This window comes from Polistes fuscatus, unplaced genomic scaffold, assembly GCF_010416935.1.
Source record: "Polistes fuscatus isolate 324 unplaced genomic scaffold, CU_Pfus_HIC Scaffold4, whole genome shotgun sequence".
NCBI lineage: Eukaryota > Metazoa > Arthropoda > Insecta > Hymenoptera > Vespidae > Polistes > Polistes fuscatus.
Window position 1 is genome coordinate 4133534 of NW_025113118.1, and position 15840 is coordinate 4149373.

General features: G+C 29.9%; 5 protein-coding genes and 1 pseudogene across 12 annotated transcripts in view; 3 read left to right on the forward strand and 3 right to left on the reverse strand.

Moving 5' to 3' along the window:
- Nucleotides 1-2595, forward strand: part of LOC122520866 (N-alpha-acetyltransferase 15, NatA auxiliary subunit) — a 47971-nt gene extending 45376 nt beyond the window's left edge. The window contains exons 9-12 of the mRNA XM_043641184.1: nucleotides 1197-1390; nucleotides 1540-1648; nucleotides 1901-2432; nucleotides 2550-2595. Of these exons, the coding sequence (XP_043497119.1) occupies nucleotides 1197-1390; nucleotides 1540-1648; nucleotides 1901-2432; nucleotides 2550-2595 (881 nt within the window). The remainder of the gene's footprint in view (nucleotides 1-1196; nucleotides 1391-1539; nucleotides 1649-1900; nucleotides 2433-2549) is intronic.
- A 4061-nt stretch (nucleotides 2596-6656) lies between these two features.
- Nucleotides 6657-8548, reverse strand: LOC122521078 (deoxycytidylate deaminase). The gene is made up of 4 exons (XM_043641512.1): nucleotides 8266-8548; nucleotides 7698-7936; nucleotides 7409-7622; nucleotides 6657-7310 (listed from the first exon to the last, which is right to left on the reverse strand). Exons 1-4 carry the CDS (start codon nucleotides 8301-8303, stop codon nucleotides 7187-7189), a joined length of 615 nt encoding a protein of 204 aa, XP_043497447.1. The 5' UTR covers nucleotides 8304-8548; the 3' UTR covers nucleotides 6657-7186.
- LOC122521545 lies at nucleotides 8053-8171 on the reverse strand (annotated as a pseudogene).
- An 879-nt stretch (nucleotides 8549-9427) lies between the features above and the next one.
- On the forward strand, nucleotides 9428-12756 carry LOC122521075 (fumarate hydratase, mitochondrial-like). 5 transcript variants are annotated; one of them, XM_043641503.1, is made up of 7 exons: nucleotides 9428-9771; nucleotides 10570-10720; nucleotides 11023-11207; nucleotides 11296-11578; nucleotides 11661-11923; nucleotides 12000-12389; nucleotides 12466-12756. In XM_043641503.1, the coding sequence occupies exons 1-7, from the start codon at nucleotides 9652-9654 to the stop codon at nucleotides 12592-12594; spliced, it is 1521 nt and encodes a 506-aa protein (XP_043497438.1). In that variant the 5' UTR covers nucleotides 9428-9651; the 3' UTR covers nucleotides 12595-12756. The 5 variants fall into 5 exon arrangements, with proteins under 5 accessions (XP_043497438.1, XP_043497437.1, XP_043497439.1 ...); XM_043641502.1 differs by having other exon boundaries at nucleotides 9429-9771; nucleotides 10570-10707; nucleotides 11007-11207; XM_043641504.1 differs by lacking the exon at nucleotides 9428-9771 and adding an exon at nucleotides 9906-10497 and having other exon boundaries at nucleotides 10570-10707; nucleotides 11007-11207.
- Nucleotides 12757-12890: 134 nt separating this feature from the next.
- On the forward strand, nucleotides 12891-14653 carry LOC122521077 (arginase-2, mitochondrial). Of its 3 annotated transcripts, XM_043641511.1 has the most exons (7): nucleotides 12891-13230; nucleotides 13303-13375; nucleotides 13448-13653; nucleotides 13727-13890; nucleotides 13978-14093; nucleotides 14158-14280; nucleotides 14348-14653. In XM_043641511.1, exons 1-7 carry the CDS (start codon nucleotides 13147-13149, stop codon nucleotides 14581-14583), a joined length of 1002 nt encoding a protein of 333 aa, XP_043497446.1. In that variant the 5' UTR covers nucleotides 12891-13146; the 3' UTR covers nucleotides 14584-14653. The 3 variants fall into 3 exon arrangements, with proteins under 3 accessions (XP_043497446.1, XP_043497443.1, XP_043497445.1); XM_043641508.1 differs by having other exon boundaries at nucleotides 13727-14093; XM_043641510.1 differs by having other exon boundaries at nucleotides 13448-13620; nucleotides 13727-14093.
- A 2-nt stretch (nucleotides 14654-14655) lies between these two features.
- On the reverse strand, nucleotides 14656-15743 carry LOC122521079. 2 transcript variants are annotated; one of them, XM_043641514.1, is made up of 2 exons: nucleotides 15243-15743; nucleotides 14656-15112 (listed from the first exon to the last, which is right to left on the reverse strand). In XM_043641514.1, exon 2 carries the CDS (start codon nucleotides 15110-15112, stop codon nucleotides 14687-14689), a length of 426 nt encoding a protein of 141 aa, XP_043497449.1. In that variant the 5' UTR covers nucleotides 15243-15743; the 3' UTR covers nucleotides 14656-14686. The 2 variants fall into 2 exon arrangements, with proteins under 2 accessions (XP_043497449.1, XP_043497448.1); XM_043641513.1 differs by having other exon boundaries at nucleotides 15191-15742.
- Nucleotides 15744-15840: the final 97 nt, after the last annotated feature.

Here is a 15840-nt window from a genome sequence, read left to right on the forward strand (position 1 = left end):
GTCGTTATTTTACATAATTTTTTTCCTTTTTTCTTTTTTACGCATGCAGGATTGTCCCATATAAAACAAAAACAAAAATTAATTAAACGTTAAAAAAAATCCTCGATAGGAAAAAAACAAAATTTAATATTATTTTCTCGAATTCTCTCGTTTTCTCACAACATATATTTGATTTATTAAATAAATTCGAATATTTTAATCATTTTTATTTATATCGATATAAAACACGTATTGTGTATATAAAAATACCCGAATAAATCTCTTCAATATAAATAACAGTCCACCTCTAAACTTCAGTTTGTCGGCTAACTTCACGGCGTTAATTTTTCGTGTCGCTTGCGCGCGCATCTTCATAATTCACTCTCATCATTTTTTTCCCATACGCGCCAAAAGAAGTATAAATTCGAAATTAAGGACAAATAATAAATCGATCATTTTCTTTAGATCTCAAACGTTCAAAATGAGACAAATATTATAATAATCGGTTTTCATTATGGTCCAACAAACGGAAAATAATAAATACATACAAAAGGTACACCTTGTATATGTCGCATAATCGGTCATCGCCCGATCTCTTTTTTTCTTCTTCTTTTTTTTATAATCCTTTCTACTTCTAACAGTATTACTTATAAATCAGTAATCGTAAAAACACTTCCACGGGGGGCAGGGGGAGGGAGGGAGGCTGCACGTGATCGAACGAGATTCGAAACACGTGCACGCATGCTAAACATATCTCACATGTTTACACATACTTACACGTACGCTTACGCACATATACACGTACTATTAACGAACCACCACACTGACGTAAAGTAAAATCGTGCAACTTGTTCTGGATAAATTCCTTTCTTTAAAAGAAAAAAGAAAAATTAAGGAAAGGAAATAAGAAAGAAAAAACTGGAAAGACGGCAACGAAAAATGTAATTAGAATAATTCGAATAATTGCTACCTGGTCTTGCACGGTATTACCACTTGACCTTGGATCTAATAAAAATCTCGAGTAAAAGTAAACGAATCTTGAAATAACAGAACTCTCTTACATATTATCCTTAACGTTCAATTTGTTTTCGTGTGTGTGTGCGTGTGTGTGTGTGTGTGTGTGTTTCTTATGTTTATCTCATAATTTACGAATCACATTTTTGATTATAATCAATTGATTAAATTAATAAATTTGGATGTTTTTGAATAATCGACAGAAAATTTGGCACCGTCCGAGTTGAAGAAACTTAGGAATAAACAGAGGAAACAACGTAGGAAGGCAGAATTGGAACGACAACAGGCTGCACAGGCTCAAGAAAAAAGAGAACAACATAACAAGTCGCGACAACAAACTGATCCTGATTTAGAACAACCGACATTGGACGAACTTATTCCAGAGAAATTGGAAAGGGTTGGTTATCTATCGATCGTCAAATATTAAATTGAATTTTACTTCTTTTTATCTAAGATCAATAAAAAAACAAAATAAAAAAAAATACAACGTGTATTTGTGCATTTGTATATATATATATATATATGTATTTATTTATTTATTTGTAGGTCGAGGATCCTTTGGAACAAGCGATTAAGTTTTTACAACCACTTCAAGATCTGGCAGCAAATAGAATAGAAACGCATCTGATGGCATTTGAAATCTACATACGTAAAGGTAAATAGAAATGTTTATGGGGTTGGGTGGAGGATGGGGATATAATAAAATATAAAAATTCATCGTTTATTTTTTGAACCCTCTGTAATTAAATAACGTATACTAATGTAACGCTGTAGAGTTAATAATGAAATGACAACAACAACAAGATTATAGAGGGTTAAAATTAAACAACAACAAATGATGATGATGATGATGATGATGATGATTGAAGGAATGTTATAACTAATTGAAAAATAATATTGATTCCAGGTCGTACACTGTTAATGCTGCGGTCAATAAAACGTGCTCATAGGCTGGACGCGAATAATCCAGATCTTCATACGTGTTTGGTGCGATTTTTATTGAATACAAATCGTTTATCCTTGGAGGGTGCCGTTGGTGAAGTTGTTAAACGACAAACAGCAGACATATTTTCTGATTCAACGGCGGTACAATTGAATACGGAATATTTGAAGAAAAACAGTACTTCTTTACCCCATTTGCTTCAAGGTGCAAGAATGTTGTATTTATTGGACCCGTCGGCACAGACTCGTGCATTATCTCTCGTTACAAATGTCGATGAACTTGAAAATGTGACATTGAAGAATTGCACTAAAGTACTCGAGTCGATGCAAAACGGTGACTTTGGTTATTGCGACAGTACGATAGCCGAGTTTATAACTAAATGTCGCGAACGTTTTCCATACGCTACTGCATTTCGGTTGCAAGAGACAACAACAACATCAACAACAACATCAACAACAACAGCAACAGGAACAACAACAACAACAACTACTGCTACTACTACCACCAATACTACTGCTACTACTGAAACTATTACTACTACTACTACTACTTCTACTACTAAAGCAACTGCCAATCATCAAGATAAAGAAAATTCTATTAAGAACTGATCCAGGTACGCGCTATCAAGCGTCGTAACTGGCTTGCTACCACGTAGTTAGGCGAGGCAAATCGTGTTTTTTCAAGGTGGATTAATAAATAAATTAATAAAATAATATCGAAGCGCGTATCGATCTACGTTTTCTCGAATGATCGTTCTAAGAATTTAATTCAATTTAGGAATTTAACGAGGATAAATAATAAAAAAAGAAAAAGAAAAAAAAACAAGGATAGAAAAGAAAGGGAGAGAGAGAGAGAGACATACAGAAGAAAAAGAAGAAGAAGAAGAAAATAATGAAGGAATTGGCGTATCTATAATCGATGATGAAAAAACAAACAAGTAGCAGCGGCCGGCAGCAGCAGCAGCCAGCAGCAATGTAAACATATATACACACACATACACACATACACACGCGCGTTTATAGCTGTGTTGTTCCTAGAAGATCATCTCTACATCTAGTGCATATAATATAACAGTGAACGAAACAAAAAAAATAAATAAATAAAAAGAACAGTGGCTGAATCATTAGAATGGTGCTGGGGATATAAAGATTTATAAAAAAAAAAAAAACAACAACATAAACAAAAACTTAATTCAATTGATAATACGAGAGAACTCTGACGACACGTGAGAGACACCTACATTTTGAAGAATAATTTAAACAAAAGGACTGGAATAGATTAATATTAACAAGGGAAAGAAATTGAAGGAAGGAAGAAAATAACGCGACAGAAGAAGAAAAAGGGACAACAAAACAAAAAATAGGAAAGAAAGAAAATAATTCGAAACATGCATTGATTGGAAAAGAAAAAGAAAAAAAACGTTCTTTTTTAATTCGTCTAAAGAAGTGAAAAATATTGTAACAGTGTGCATTGAAATAAACGGGTGAGTAGGTGGGGATGGGGGGGAATGATACCGTGCAGTGTGTAAAATAAGAAGACGTGCAAGACTAACATATTGGTACAAACAAGGAGAAGAAGAAGAACATGGGGGAAAAAAAAATAAGAACAAACAAACAAATAAAAAGACTTGTATACATTCATAACGCGCGCGCTTATTAAAAAAAAGGGTAATTTCTACTCGAATGTTTAAAAAAACAAAAAAAAACAAAAGAACCGAGGAGGATTGGGTGTTGTGTTGTATCGTCGTCTAGCAGCATCAGCGATGCCTAAATAATTACTCTACCGTGTAGAGAGACCCGCGAAAAAAAAAACTTAGACTATCATCGAAGCGTCGATTTAACAAAAGAAAACAAAAAAATTAAAAAAAAAAAGAAAACAAAAAAAACTGTACCATGTACGCGTCGTACGTCGATATATCTGCAGTTGTGGATGATGATGATGATGGACCTTGGTTCCATATCGTATGAACTAAATAATGATAATATTAATAATAATAATTATTATAATTATAATAATAATAATAATAATGATAATATTAATAATAATAATAATAATACTGGTTCGCGTCTCGCATCATCTTGTGTGAACTGGTAATTTAAATTCAAGTGAAAAACAAACAAAAAATATGCGGATTATAGATTTCAAACGTTTTCCTTCTTTAGAAAACAAAGCAAACAACAGCAAACACGGATGAACGTACTATACACACACACCACACACACAGACACACATACGCACACGCACACACGCGCTACGTACACACTAAAAGTTAAATTAGTTCGCCGTGTCGTTTCTTTCAGGGCAATGATCTGCGTTTTGATTGTAGACCCTGATTGAATATGATATTCCATCGAACAATTAATGAATTATTATTAAAATTAAAAAATACCCGTAGTTGTGTGCTCATCTCCACTACGAAAAGTCCTCTGTGAAAGTTAACTGTTAAGTATCATTAAAAGAAAGAAAGAAAGAAAGAAAGGAGAAAAAAAGAAGAAAATTAAAAAAAAAAAAAATAAAAATAAGAATAAGCTAATAAACACAACAAACACTTGTGCGTATTGTATACGCAAATTACCAAAGTATCTTATCAAATTGAAATCAATAAGTGTCGCGATAAACGAATTATCATGCATCTGTATGTGTTATAAACAGGATTACAGGAGTTTTAATAAAAATATAACAGTAAAGCCTACCGGTATATAGAAATCAGAGAATGAATCATTATGATTACCTCGCTTTCGTCTGAGATATTTAATAATAAATAGATACTCATAATTAGTTTATAGTATTCTTTCTTAGAGACTTTTTTCTTTTGTTTTTTTTTTTTTAAATAAATACACCATCTCTCAATAAATATCGTTTAATTATAATTACATGATATTGATGATGATGATGATGATGATGATGATGATGATGATGATGATGATGATGATGATGATGATGATGATGATGATGATGATGATGATGATGATGATGATGATGATAAAGAAGAAGATGAAGATGAAGATGAAGATGAAGATAACGATGAAGATAACGATGGTGATTGTGATCATGATCATGATCATGATGATAATAATAATAATAAATAATAATTGATACAAAATAATAATAATAATAATAATATTAATAATGATAATAATAATAATAATAATCTTTGTACATACTTCCAGCAATACTTTGCCAATATATAATCTATCTCCAGTCTCCGTCTATTTTCTATGATAGTAGGATACAACATTTTTTATTTTTCAGTCAAGAAATAATTATTCTGTACGTGTGTGTTTTATGTTCACATACTCGCTCCCAAACAATAATAAATTCGCGAATGTCTCTTGTATAGTTAGTCACCATCCGTAATTATAATCACAATTATAATATACCAGTATTTATTCGACTTACAAATCTACTACCCTCCCACAATTTTGAAAAACTAATTAAGTATCGAATATAAAAAAAGATATTAGGAAATCGATGGAATCTTGTATTTGAAAAATATTATTGTCAAATAATTAATCGCAAAATCGATACACACGCAACTTGAAAAACAAAAAAGAAAAGAAAAGAAAGAAAAAGAAAACCAAAACAAAACAAACAAAAAGCTGTTCATTTTGTATAAATGCATGGTATGTGTTCTCAGGGCTATGCAATTAATGCTACAAATAAGCATCTTATTCTGTAAGTATCATTCGTTTTCATCGGTAGTCATCTGATCATTATACATATTGTCACGCGGCTTTGTATAACAAGAATTATACCATTAAATATTTCTATATACGGTGTAGAGAATTTTGTCTCGAAATTTTAGTAAAATGCACGCGCGTTCACGCGTTGTTTATCATCTTTATTCGCAAATTCTTTTCAACGATTACGCATCTTTATCTATGAACTACTTATTGCGTTAACTGTTTTATTGTTCATTTGGATAAATGTCTTCTTTTTTTTTTTCTTATAATACAACACAACTTTTACGCGACTGTTCCAATCTCCTCTCTCTCTCTCTCTCTCTCTATCTCTCTTTAGAAGATTTTTATATATTAATTGCTCCAATCTTTATCAAAGTTTGTTACCTCTCGTCAAAAAAAGAACTTTTTATGAAACTTGCTCGTATAAATAATTTAGAAAAAAAAAATAATAATAAATAATACTGAATAAGAATCAGACATATTTTTCAAATATTAAATCCAGATTTGCCTTTTAGTCCTTCTTGCCTCAATCTTGATTTATTAAATAAAAGATATAGCTGTAAATATTTTACCTATATCCTACAATAAGTTATAATGTTCCAGTGTTTATGCGGCGGGGGGGGGGAAGAAAAAATGACGTATTCTCTTTTCATTCGGTACAGTTAATAATTCATATAGAACAATACTTTTCGTGATACATACTTTTTCTCGTTAGATTTTCGACAAAGAACAATTACAAAATCGCGATAAAAAACGACACATTTTAAAAACATAAACTTTCACGTGTATAGTATGTACATAAGCATATTCATATATATATAGATATATATATAAATCTTTGGATTTATAATCATTCTATTTGCTATAACGGTACAGACACGTTAAACATGTAGTTTCAATTGTCCCTTATTTTAACCGTTTGAAAGAAGTTGTACACTACATGCTTCTATCATGCCATACCACATTTTTTCTCGCCCACATTTACATTTGTACAGCAGGTAATTCATATATATTAAAGAAAGAAAAACAAAAAGAAGAAGAAGCTACTGTGTTATATATACTTAATAATATTATACATGTATTATTACAAAACTCACTTCACTTTCTGTACATTAGTTTATTTATTTCTTACTAAATATCCACCGATTAAAAAAGTGGAAAATAAAAGTAACTATATGTGTAAAGAATTAACAAAAAATTGTGGTATTCTCTATCTGCGTTTGTACCTATATTCTTCATTAAATTTTATATGTAAATATTGACTGACTTTCTTCAGAGAATACCTATTTGTGCAGCAATCTAAGTCACACAATTACGACTTTAATGGTTACTTCTTATTTAAATAAGATTTGACCTATACCATGTCAAGAAGAAAATAAAAAATAAATAAACAAATATATACGTAATCTATTATTAAGATATTATTTTATTCAACTTTTTACTAAAGTTTCATTTTTGTTTCATATTTCTCTTCACGAACTTATATCTGCATCTGTAAAATTCTATTATTATCTTTTAACGATAAAGTCAGCAAATCGTAGTCGTTGTTATTACGATTGATTACATCTCAATTAGTCTCATTGTCTACAGATTCAGAAATGTTTAAACTTGATAGAGAATTGTTTAAACTTAATTCGGTATTAACATCATCGAAATCAATCACAATTTTCGTTCTGCGTGGTGTAAACGATCTATAAAAAAAAAATAGATCTAGTATTCTTGTGTTGCTCGTTAAATATAATAGTTCTGCGTATAAAAATAATGAAAAATAAATAAAAAAAAATCATACTCATATACAACTTTAGCAGCATCAAGCATTTTCTTAGATGCTATAGTATCAATTTTATTTTTTCTTTTATCAGACATATAATAAATCTTCTTTAATCCAGACTGAATAATTGCTTTAGCGCACTCATTGCAGGGAAAAAGGCTTACATACATCTTACAACCCTCCAATTTACTCGAATTCCTATTTAAAATAGCGTTCATTTCTGCGTGGCATACTATAAAGATAAATTGTTATTATTAAAAATGATAATCAATCCTGAGATAATATTACAATCATCAGACATCCTTACCGTATAATTTCTTATTGTTCAACTTCTCAATGGAATTCTTTTCCCAAGGGAATACATCATCGCTGCAATTTCTAGGCATACCGTTGTATCCAACGCCTACTATTACATTATTTTCATCTACTATACATGCTCCTACACGAGTAACTGGATCTTTACTACGCTTAGCAGATAATAATGCTACTCCCATAAAATAGTCATCCCAACCTATACTCGCTCTCCTTTTGGAACCTGTAGGATTGCTGTGTACACATCAATTTATAAATAAATGATTAATCATATGTCCTTGTTTCTCTTTCTCTTATGGGTTTGGGAGAACTTGACAACACTTTCACATAGTCATTACACATCTCCCTAGAGTCAACAGCACACGGTGTTCCCAAGTGGTCACACATCCAAGTACTAACCGTGCCCATCGTTGTTTAACTTTAGTGATCTGACGGGAACTAGTTTTTTCAACGAGGCGAGGCTGTTGACAAATTATTATTTTTATATATATAAATATTGTCTTATTTTGGATAAACATTTTAATAATTTAGCAATGAAAAGTATAAATAAAAATATTATTTACCATTCAACTGACTGTTCAGTACATGGCTGCACATTCATGTTGAAGAAATGTTGTCTAATAAATTGCACACACGTTCAATCAGACTTACAGCGAGTGTCGACTGAAGTCAATTTTTATTAAAATACAATTATTAAAGACTAATATTATCTGTTATTCTTGAAAGTGTTCAATCAATGTGGCAAATATATAGCCTTCTTTATTTAAATGATAAAAATGATGTGCGTCGTGTAAAGCAGCGGCGGGGAATGAATGCGTACCACGTGCACGCGAAGAGCGATAAGAGTTTATCGATAGAAGAACGCGAGAAGGCAGCACTTTAGGATCGGTACGCTTTGAATCGTCACGCGGCGCGATTTATGAACTTCAACTATGATCGCCAACATAGATATTATAATTTGGTAATAAAAAATAAAAACAAAGATATACTACCGACATTTACCGTATGTTTGATTTGTATGGTACAATCTTCCACATTTATGTTGAAAAAATATTATCTAATAAATTGCACACACGTTTAATAATATTTACATAAGATATTAAATCGTTATTTTATCTTTTTATTTTTTCACCGATAACGATGCAATTAAAAATGTTCAATCGAACGAAAATTTCACAGAACCATCTTTATTCAAATTAAAAAAGAAAAATGGAGGAAGATAAAAATTCTAAATGTAAATTACAACACTGGCGTGGTAATGTATTTCGTTTTCCATTTTTATCAATGATTTCTTAAATTCTTGGAAATAAAAACTTTAATTAGATATCGAATGAACGAACAAAGTTTGTCAGAAAACAAGAACACACCACAATTGTTTTTTAATTCATAATTTTATTCAAACGAAATAACTTTGACGCACTATCGTTTCTTTTTCTTTTTAATCATTGTTAATATTATTTATTTTCCAACGATTAGCATATAAAATTTTAAAATGTGTTTTTCTTCTTCTTATTATTATTATTATTTTCCACGTGATCTTTTCCAATCAGCTTCGATCGATGATTAGTTTAAATGTGTATTGAAATTAAAAAAAAAAATTTTTTTTTTTTTTTTTTTTTTAATTAAAAATAATATAAGGTACAAGGCGTTGGTGTAAACCAATGTAGCCAACGTTTACATATTAAAAAAAAAAAAAAAAAAAAAAAAAAATGTTATAACAGCGAACTCAGTGCCGCCTATCAACGAAACCCTGAACTAATTACTTTCGTCAAATCTTATTGACTTTCGCACAAGTATCGTTTCGTTCATCGTGTCATCATAGTAAAGAAAAAAAACTCATTGAGAGACATTCAAAAATATCAATGTTCATTCATACATATTCATGTAAACCGTGAATTAATAAAAATAGCAGTAAAAATTATACGACACAAAAAAAAAGAAATATAAAAATGGGGTTAAATATTCTCAAGTCGCGAATGTTAAATCTTCGTCATTTAAAAAAAGATTTTTCAATAATTCTTACTTTAAGACTGCCTTTAAGTACATCAAGAATTTGCAACAATAGCAAGGTACATTAAGATTATCATTTTGAATGAAATTTTAACGCTCCAATTGTGATTTTGTTAATTAAAATATAATAATAAAAAAAAATAGATTTGTGTCTAATATCTTTCGTATTTTTTTTTTCATCTGTCGCGACATGATAATATATAATGAGATGTTGCTTTTATGTAATCAAATCAGGTGCCAACTTTAGATAAGAATTTATTATTCACATGTACCTAAAAGATACTTTAATTCATTGATTTATGCGTTAAAAATGAATTATCTTATGTTAATTAATATTTAGTAGAGATGTCTCTGTCACCAGACAATCAAAAAAAAAAAAGAAATGAAAAGAAAAGAAAAGAAAATAAGCTTTGAAACAAACGTCAACCATATCTTTTTTTATTTCTTTTTACGTTTGTTCTATCATTATATAAAGTTTAACATTTAAAAACACTTATGGTGTCTATCCGATACATCTTACCAAACGTTAAACGTTAATTAATTTTATGTCAATAATTGAAAATTAAAATTATAATATCAAATTTCATGTTCACATAAGTGAATTTGAATGTGTATGTGTCTACATGTTTTCTTACCAATACTTCTTTCCAATCGTCTGCTATAATAAATGATGATAACAGTTTTCACATTCTAATGACCTTGAATACTTCCCATACTTCCATTTTATGATAGAGACAGATTTTTATTATTAGCATTTTAATATGACAACTAACTCCTTAAAAATGGTAAAATTATTTTTATTAATAACTCCATCATATAATTTTGTTGTTTTTTCATTTGGTTTATCATTGTTATAGGATTTAGGAAGCCAAGAATATAGAATTGAAAGAGATACGTTCGGGGAATTAAAAGTGCCTACAAATAAGTATTATGGAGCTCAGACTGTTAGATCGATGATAAACTTTCCTATTGGAGATACATTTGAACGCATGCCTGTAAGAAAGACTGGTACTTTAAAATTCATTTAGATTTTTGTTATAATATACTTTTATTTTATTATTCTAGTTAACCCTTTGAGTATTCTGAATAGATATATGCATTTGTCGATACCAATGCAAAGAATGCAATGTCGATTTGTGGGTTGCTAATAATTGTTTTAAGTCTTCAATCAATCAATGGAACTTGTACTATAGCAATAAAACATTGTGTTCCTATGAAGCGTTTCAAAAGTATTCATTGCTCAAAGGGTTAATCTTCTTACGATATATTTATCAACATTTATTGAATTTTATAGTACGGCGTTATTGTAGCCATGGGAATATTGAAGAAAGCTGCTGCCGAAGTAAATAAAGAATTTGGATTGGATCCAAAAATTGCTGACGCTATTAGCAAAGCTGCAGACGACGTTATAAGCGGCAAACTTTATAATGATCATTTTCCGTTAGTGATATGGCAAACGGGATCTGGTACGCAAACGAATATGAACGTTAATGAGGTTTGATTTTTTTACTTAATACGCTTGAGTGTTTTAATTTTGAATGATATTGTATGATCTATCCGTTCTTTCAAAATATCTTAATTAGGTGATTTCAAATCGTGCTATTGAAATACTTGGTGGAAAACTTGGATCAAAAACGCCGGTTCATCCCAATGATCATGTAAACAAGTCACAAAGTAGCAACGATACATTTCCAACTGCAATGCATATAGCAGTAGCCTTAGAAATTAATAAAGTACTTCTGCCAGGTTTGAACTGTTTGTTAGAAGCATTAAGAAAAAAATCAGAGGATTGGAAGGATATAATTAAAATTGGAAGAACTCATACTCAAGATGCCGTACCTCTTACATTAGGACAAGAATTTTCAGGTTTAAAATTTAATTGAAGGAAATGATATAAATAAAATTTAAGAACTTTTCTTTTCCTAATATATAACATTTGCAATTTTAGGCTACGCGACACAAATTCAAAATGGAATTTGTAGAGTAAAAGATACCCTTCCTCGTCTATACGAATTAGCATTAGGTGGTACAGCAGTTGGAACAGGATTGAATACTCGTAAGGGATTTGCTGAAAAGGGAGCTGCAAAAATAGCTCAATTAACAGGTTTACCATTCGTTACTGCACCAAATAAATTCGAAGCTCTTGCCGCGCACGATGCTATAGTCGAAGTACATGGCGCATTAAATACTGTTGCTGTATCTATGATGAAGGTATATATGTTTATTACTTTTTATTAAATTATAAAACACACGATTCGTATGAATTTATCTTTTATGTGCTTATCAGATAGCAAATGATATTAGATTCTTGGGAAGTGGTCCACGATGTGGTTTAGGAGAATTATCCTTGCCAGAAAATGAACCAGGAAGTTCAATTATGCCAGGAAAAGTAAATCCTACTCAATGCGAATCAGTTACTATGGTTTGTTGTCAAGTAATGGGAAATCATGTCGCGACCACTATCGCCGGAAGTAATGGTCATTTTGAGCTTAATGTATTTAAGCCAGTCATGGTAGCCAATACGTTACGATCTGCAAGATTATTAGGAGACGTTGCTCAATCGTTTACAAAGAATTGTGTTGTTGGTATCAAACCAAACATCGATCGTATACAGAAAATATTAAATGAAAGTTTAATGTTGGTTACTGCACTTAATCCACACATTGGATATGATAAGGTACATTTATCTTGCGTTGATAATGTACATTTGTTTCATAATATATAAATTTGACAATAAATATTTTTGTTTTCAGGCTGCTGCTATTGCCAAACAGGCTCACAAAGAAGGACTTACTTTAAAAGAATCTGCATTGAAAAATGGATTAACATCCGAACAATTTGATTCGTGGGTCAAACCCGAAGATATGCTTGGACCTAAATAAGTTGATGAAAGATAGCATAAAAATTTGTTAAGCAAGAAGTAAATTTTTGTACGTGCATTTTGTCATTGAGAATCTTCTCTTTATACAAAAGAATACACTAAAATGAATGTTTCAAAACATTATTCAAATCTCAATTATACCAATAAAGTATCATCAATCAAAGTTTTTTTATTTCTACGTGTTACCATGTATAAGGAAGAGTATCGGGCAAATTAATAATGTATTTGATAAAATAAAATAAATATTTATTTATTGTTAACTTAATATTATTTTAGATAAATGTTAATATAAATTAACATGTTATTAAGATGTTCTTTTATTTTGTTAAATAATATTAACTATAAATATCCGAGAAAATAAATTAGATTTCGAAAGAAATCTATGGATCACTTACGTTATGTTGTCGTCGACATGATTATCATATTAAAAGTATGTTGTAATACATATTATCAATGCTATGAGTCAAAGTGTAATATAATAACCTTAGTAATTTCAAAGTAGTTTCATCTAAACTTATTCACTTATATATTTTAGTTAAAGTCTCCAAACGAAATGTTTCGAACGATTGTAAGAACGTTTAGTAAGCATAAATATAATAAAGTTGGTTTAATAGGTGTACCTTTTGAAAAAGGACAGGTAAATTTAATTTATCAATAATAATTATAAATGTTTAATTTTCCATGTTTTTTTATTTCTAAAATATTATAGCAAAAGAAAGGTGTTGCTCTTGGTCCTAAAGTAATTAGAGATGCTGGTCTTATAAAAGAATTAGAAGTATTAGGTAATTCATTTTTTCATTGTAAATAATTAATTATATTTATTAATTTACTCAAGAACTATATATTTCAAATAGGTTTAGATGTTAAAGATTATGGGGACATTATATACAAAATGGCAGGTACATGCAATGTAAATAACATGACACATTTGGGAGATGTAGCAGCGTGTACTAAACTTTTATCTGAACAAGTTCAGAAGATATTAAAAGATGATCGATGCGTGTTAACGCTTGGAGGAGATCATAGCGTAAGCATTGGAACTATAGATGGCCATGTTCAAGTATGCTATTGAAAAAAAAATTTGTTTTGAATGAGTAATATGCAATAGATATTAAATTCACTTTCCATGTTAGGCAATGGAAGATGTTGCAGTACTTTGGATCGATGCGCATGCAGATTTAAATACTAATAAAACTAGCGAAAGTGGAAATGTTCATGGAATGCCTGTAGCATTATTAACGACTGAGCTTTCTGATTATTGGCCGCATTTACCTGGAATGGATTGGCAGAAACCGATGTTGGTTTTATATATTATTTCTTTAACAAGTTTAATTTATGTTCTATTCTGTGAGAGAATATGTAGAAGATGTATATATACTTACAGGCTATCAATTAGAAACGTGGCTTACATTGGATTAAGATCCGTAGATCGTTACGAAAGATTAGTTATTGAAAAATTTGGTATTCCTGCTTTTGGGATGGAAGACGTTGAAAGATTTGGTAATTTTTATTTTCAAAATTATGCATTTTAATTTTGACTTCTCTCATAAACTAGCTATTTCAGGTATTCATAATACAATTTCTATGGCATTAGATAAAATTGATCCCGACGGAGTAAAATCACTGCATGTTAGTTTTGACATTGATTCTTTAGATCCTCTGGAAGCTCCAAGTACAGGAACAGCAGGTATACAGTTTAAAATTATAATAATTTATTTTACTGATTATTTTGTATATATATATTTGTTTTATAGTACGAGGTGGATTATCTCTTCGAGAGGCAATTCATATGATGGAAGAAATACATAGAACACGTAGATTAAATGCTATAGATTTAGTAGAAGTAAATCCTCATATCGGTGATCAGCGAGATGTTAGATTAACTGTAGAGGCTGCAATATTTATTATTCAAGCTGCTTTAGGATATACTAGACGTGGTTTGAAAGTTCCTGAAGGTGTTACTGATATGCCATTGCAAACATTTAAATAATATGATAAATTAGTATTAAAAACATACTTGTCTCAATTTATGCAAATAAATTAATGATTTCATATGAGTATATAATTTGTACACAATATATTTACAAATTTAACTATAATTTATCAGTAATAGTTGCGCTATCGTCTTTTATCACAAACACTTTACCAGGTATTTCTCTAATCGATAATTCTAATTTGTAAACATCAGCTTTCAATTTTTTCTCCATGTCTTTACTTAAGAGAGCTTCAGCACGCAATTCTCCAAAGTTTTTAGATCCCATGATAGGAATCGTAAGCCAAGTTTTATTTTCATCAGATCCATTTTTTTCCGGATCGCTTATATCAACTCTTTTTTCTTTTATCGGAGTTCCTAATAAATCTAGGGCTTTCTGATGATTGTACAAATGTTGCATCGCATCCTTGTAAAGATCAATTTCGCGAATTTCATTCTGTATTTTATAACGAAATGCATATCCCGTTCCACCTACTACTAAACCAGTAAAACCAGCAATTTTGACTAATGTTTGAAGCGAGATCATCTGTATCAAATGAATAGCTCATGTTAAATACGATGTTATTAAAATACTTCATATTTTGATAAAAGAAATATCACTAACCTAAATTATACTTGTCAGAAAGAATTGTAATATACAAAATGTCCAAAGTTACCTTCACAATGTTACTTCAAATTTTTAAGGTTATGTCGCACATGTACTATCAATACTCCTCATAGTTTACTTATTTATAAAAATGTTATTATATGTTATCTACGATAGTATAACAATTAAAAAAAAATACAACGAATTATATATTTTATAGATGTTTTAAATATTTATATACATCTATTGTTGATAAATTATTTTTATTACATCACCACTGTAGCAAGGAGGGTTTACGTATATACCTATATATATACCACGTGTTTGAATGGGAAGCGTACAATTACAAATGTTGTATATGTGTGAGATTAAAAATATTATTATAGAAATAGAGAGATTTGGTGCATCAAATTTAACTTTTTGCAAATTAAGTTCATCTTTTTATTATTAAGAAATTCAAAATTACTTATCTTATGAAAATTGTGTGTAGATATTTGATAATGTACATACGTAACCAAACTTATAATGTTTGTTTAAATATTTTAAATTAAAGTTTCTGTGTTAAAGAAAAAAATAAAACAATTTTGTAGACAAAATTTTATTTGATTTGCATAAAATTGAATTTTGGAGTAAGAAAACCTGTATAATTAGAAAATGTTAAAAAAATA

Coding starts and splice junctions, on each gene's coding strand:
- LOC122521078 (XM_043641512.1), bottom strand. CDS start 8,303: ATGAATGTGCAGCCATGTACTGAACAGTCAGTTGAATG. Junction 7,623..7,697: donor GAACAATAAGAAATTATACG/GTAAGGATGTCT, acceptor TTATCTTTATAG/TATGCCACGCAGAAATGAAC. Junction 7,311..7,408: donor GCTGCTAAAGTTGTATATGA/GTATGATTTTTT, acceptor TTTTTTTTATAG/ATCGTTTACACCACGCAGAA.
- LOC122521075 (XM_043641502.1), top strand. CDS start 9,652: ATGGGGTTAAATATTCTCAAGTCGCGAATGTTAAATCTTCGTCATTTA. Junction 9,772..10,569: donor GAATTTGCAACAATAGCAAG/GTACATTAAGAT, acceptor TCATTGTTATAG/GATTTAGGAAGCCAAGAATA. Junction 12,390..12,465: donor CACACATTGGATATGATAAG/GTACATTTATCT, acceptor TTTTGTTTTCAG/GCTGCTGCTATTGCCAAACA.
- LOC122521077 (XM_043641508.1), top strand. CDS start 13,147: ATGTTTCGAACGATTGTAAGAACGTTTAGTAAGCATAAATATAATAAA. Junction 13,376..13,447: donor AAAAGAATTAGAAGTATTAG/GTAATTCATTTT, acceptor TATTTCAAATAG/GTTTAGATGTTAAAGATTAT. Junction 14,094..14,157: donor GGAAGACGTTGAAAGATTTG/GTAATTTTTATT, acceptor TAGCTATTTCAG/GTATTCATAATACAATTTCT.
- LOC122521079 (XM_043641514.1), bottom strand. CDS start 15,112: ATGATCTCGCTTCAAACATTAGTCAAAATTGCTGGTTTTACTGGTTTA.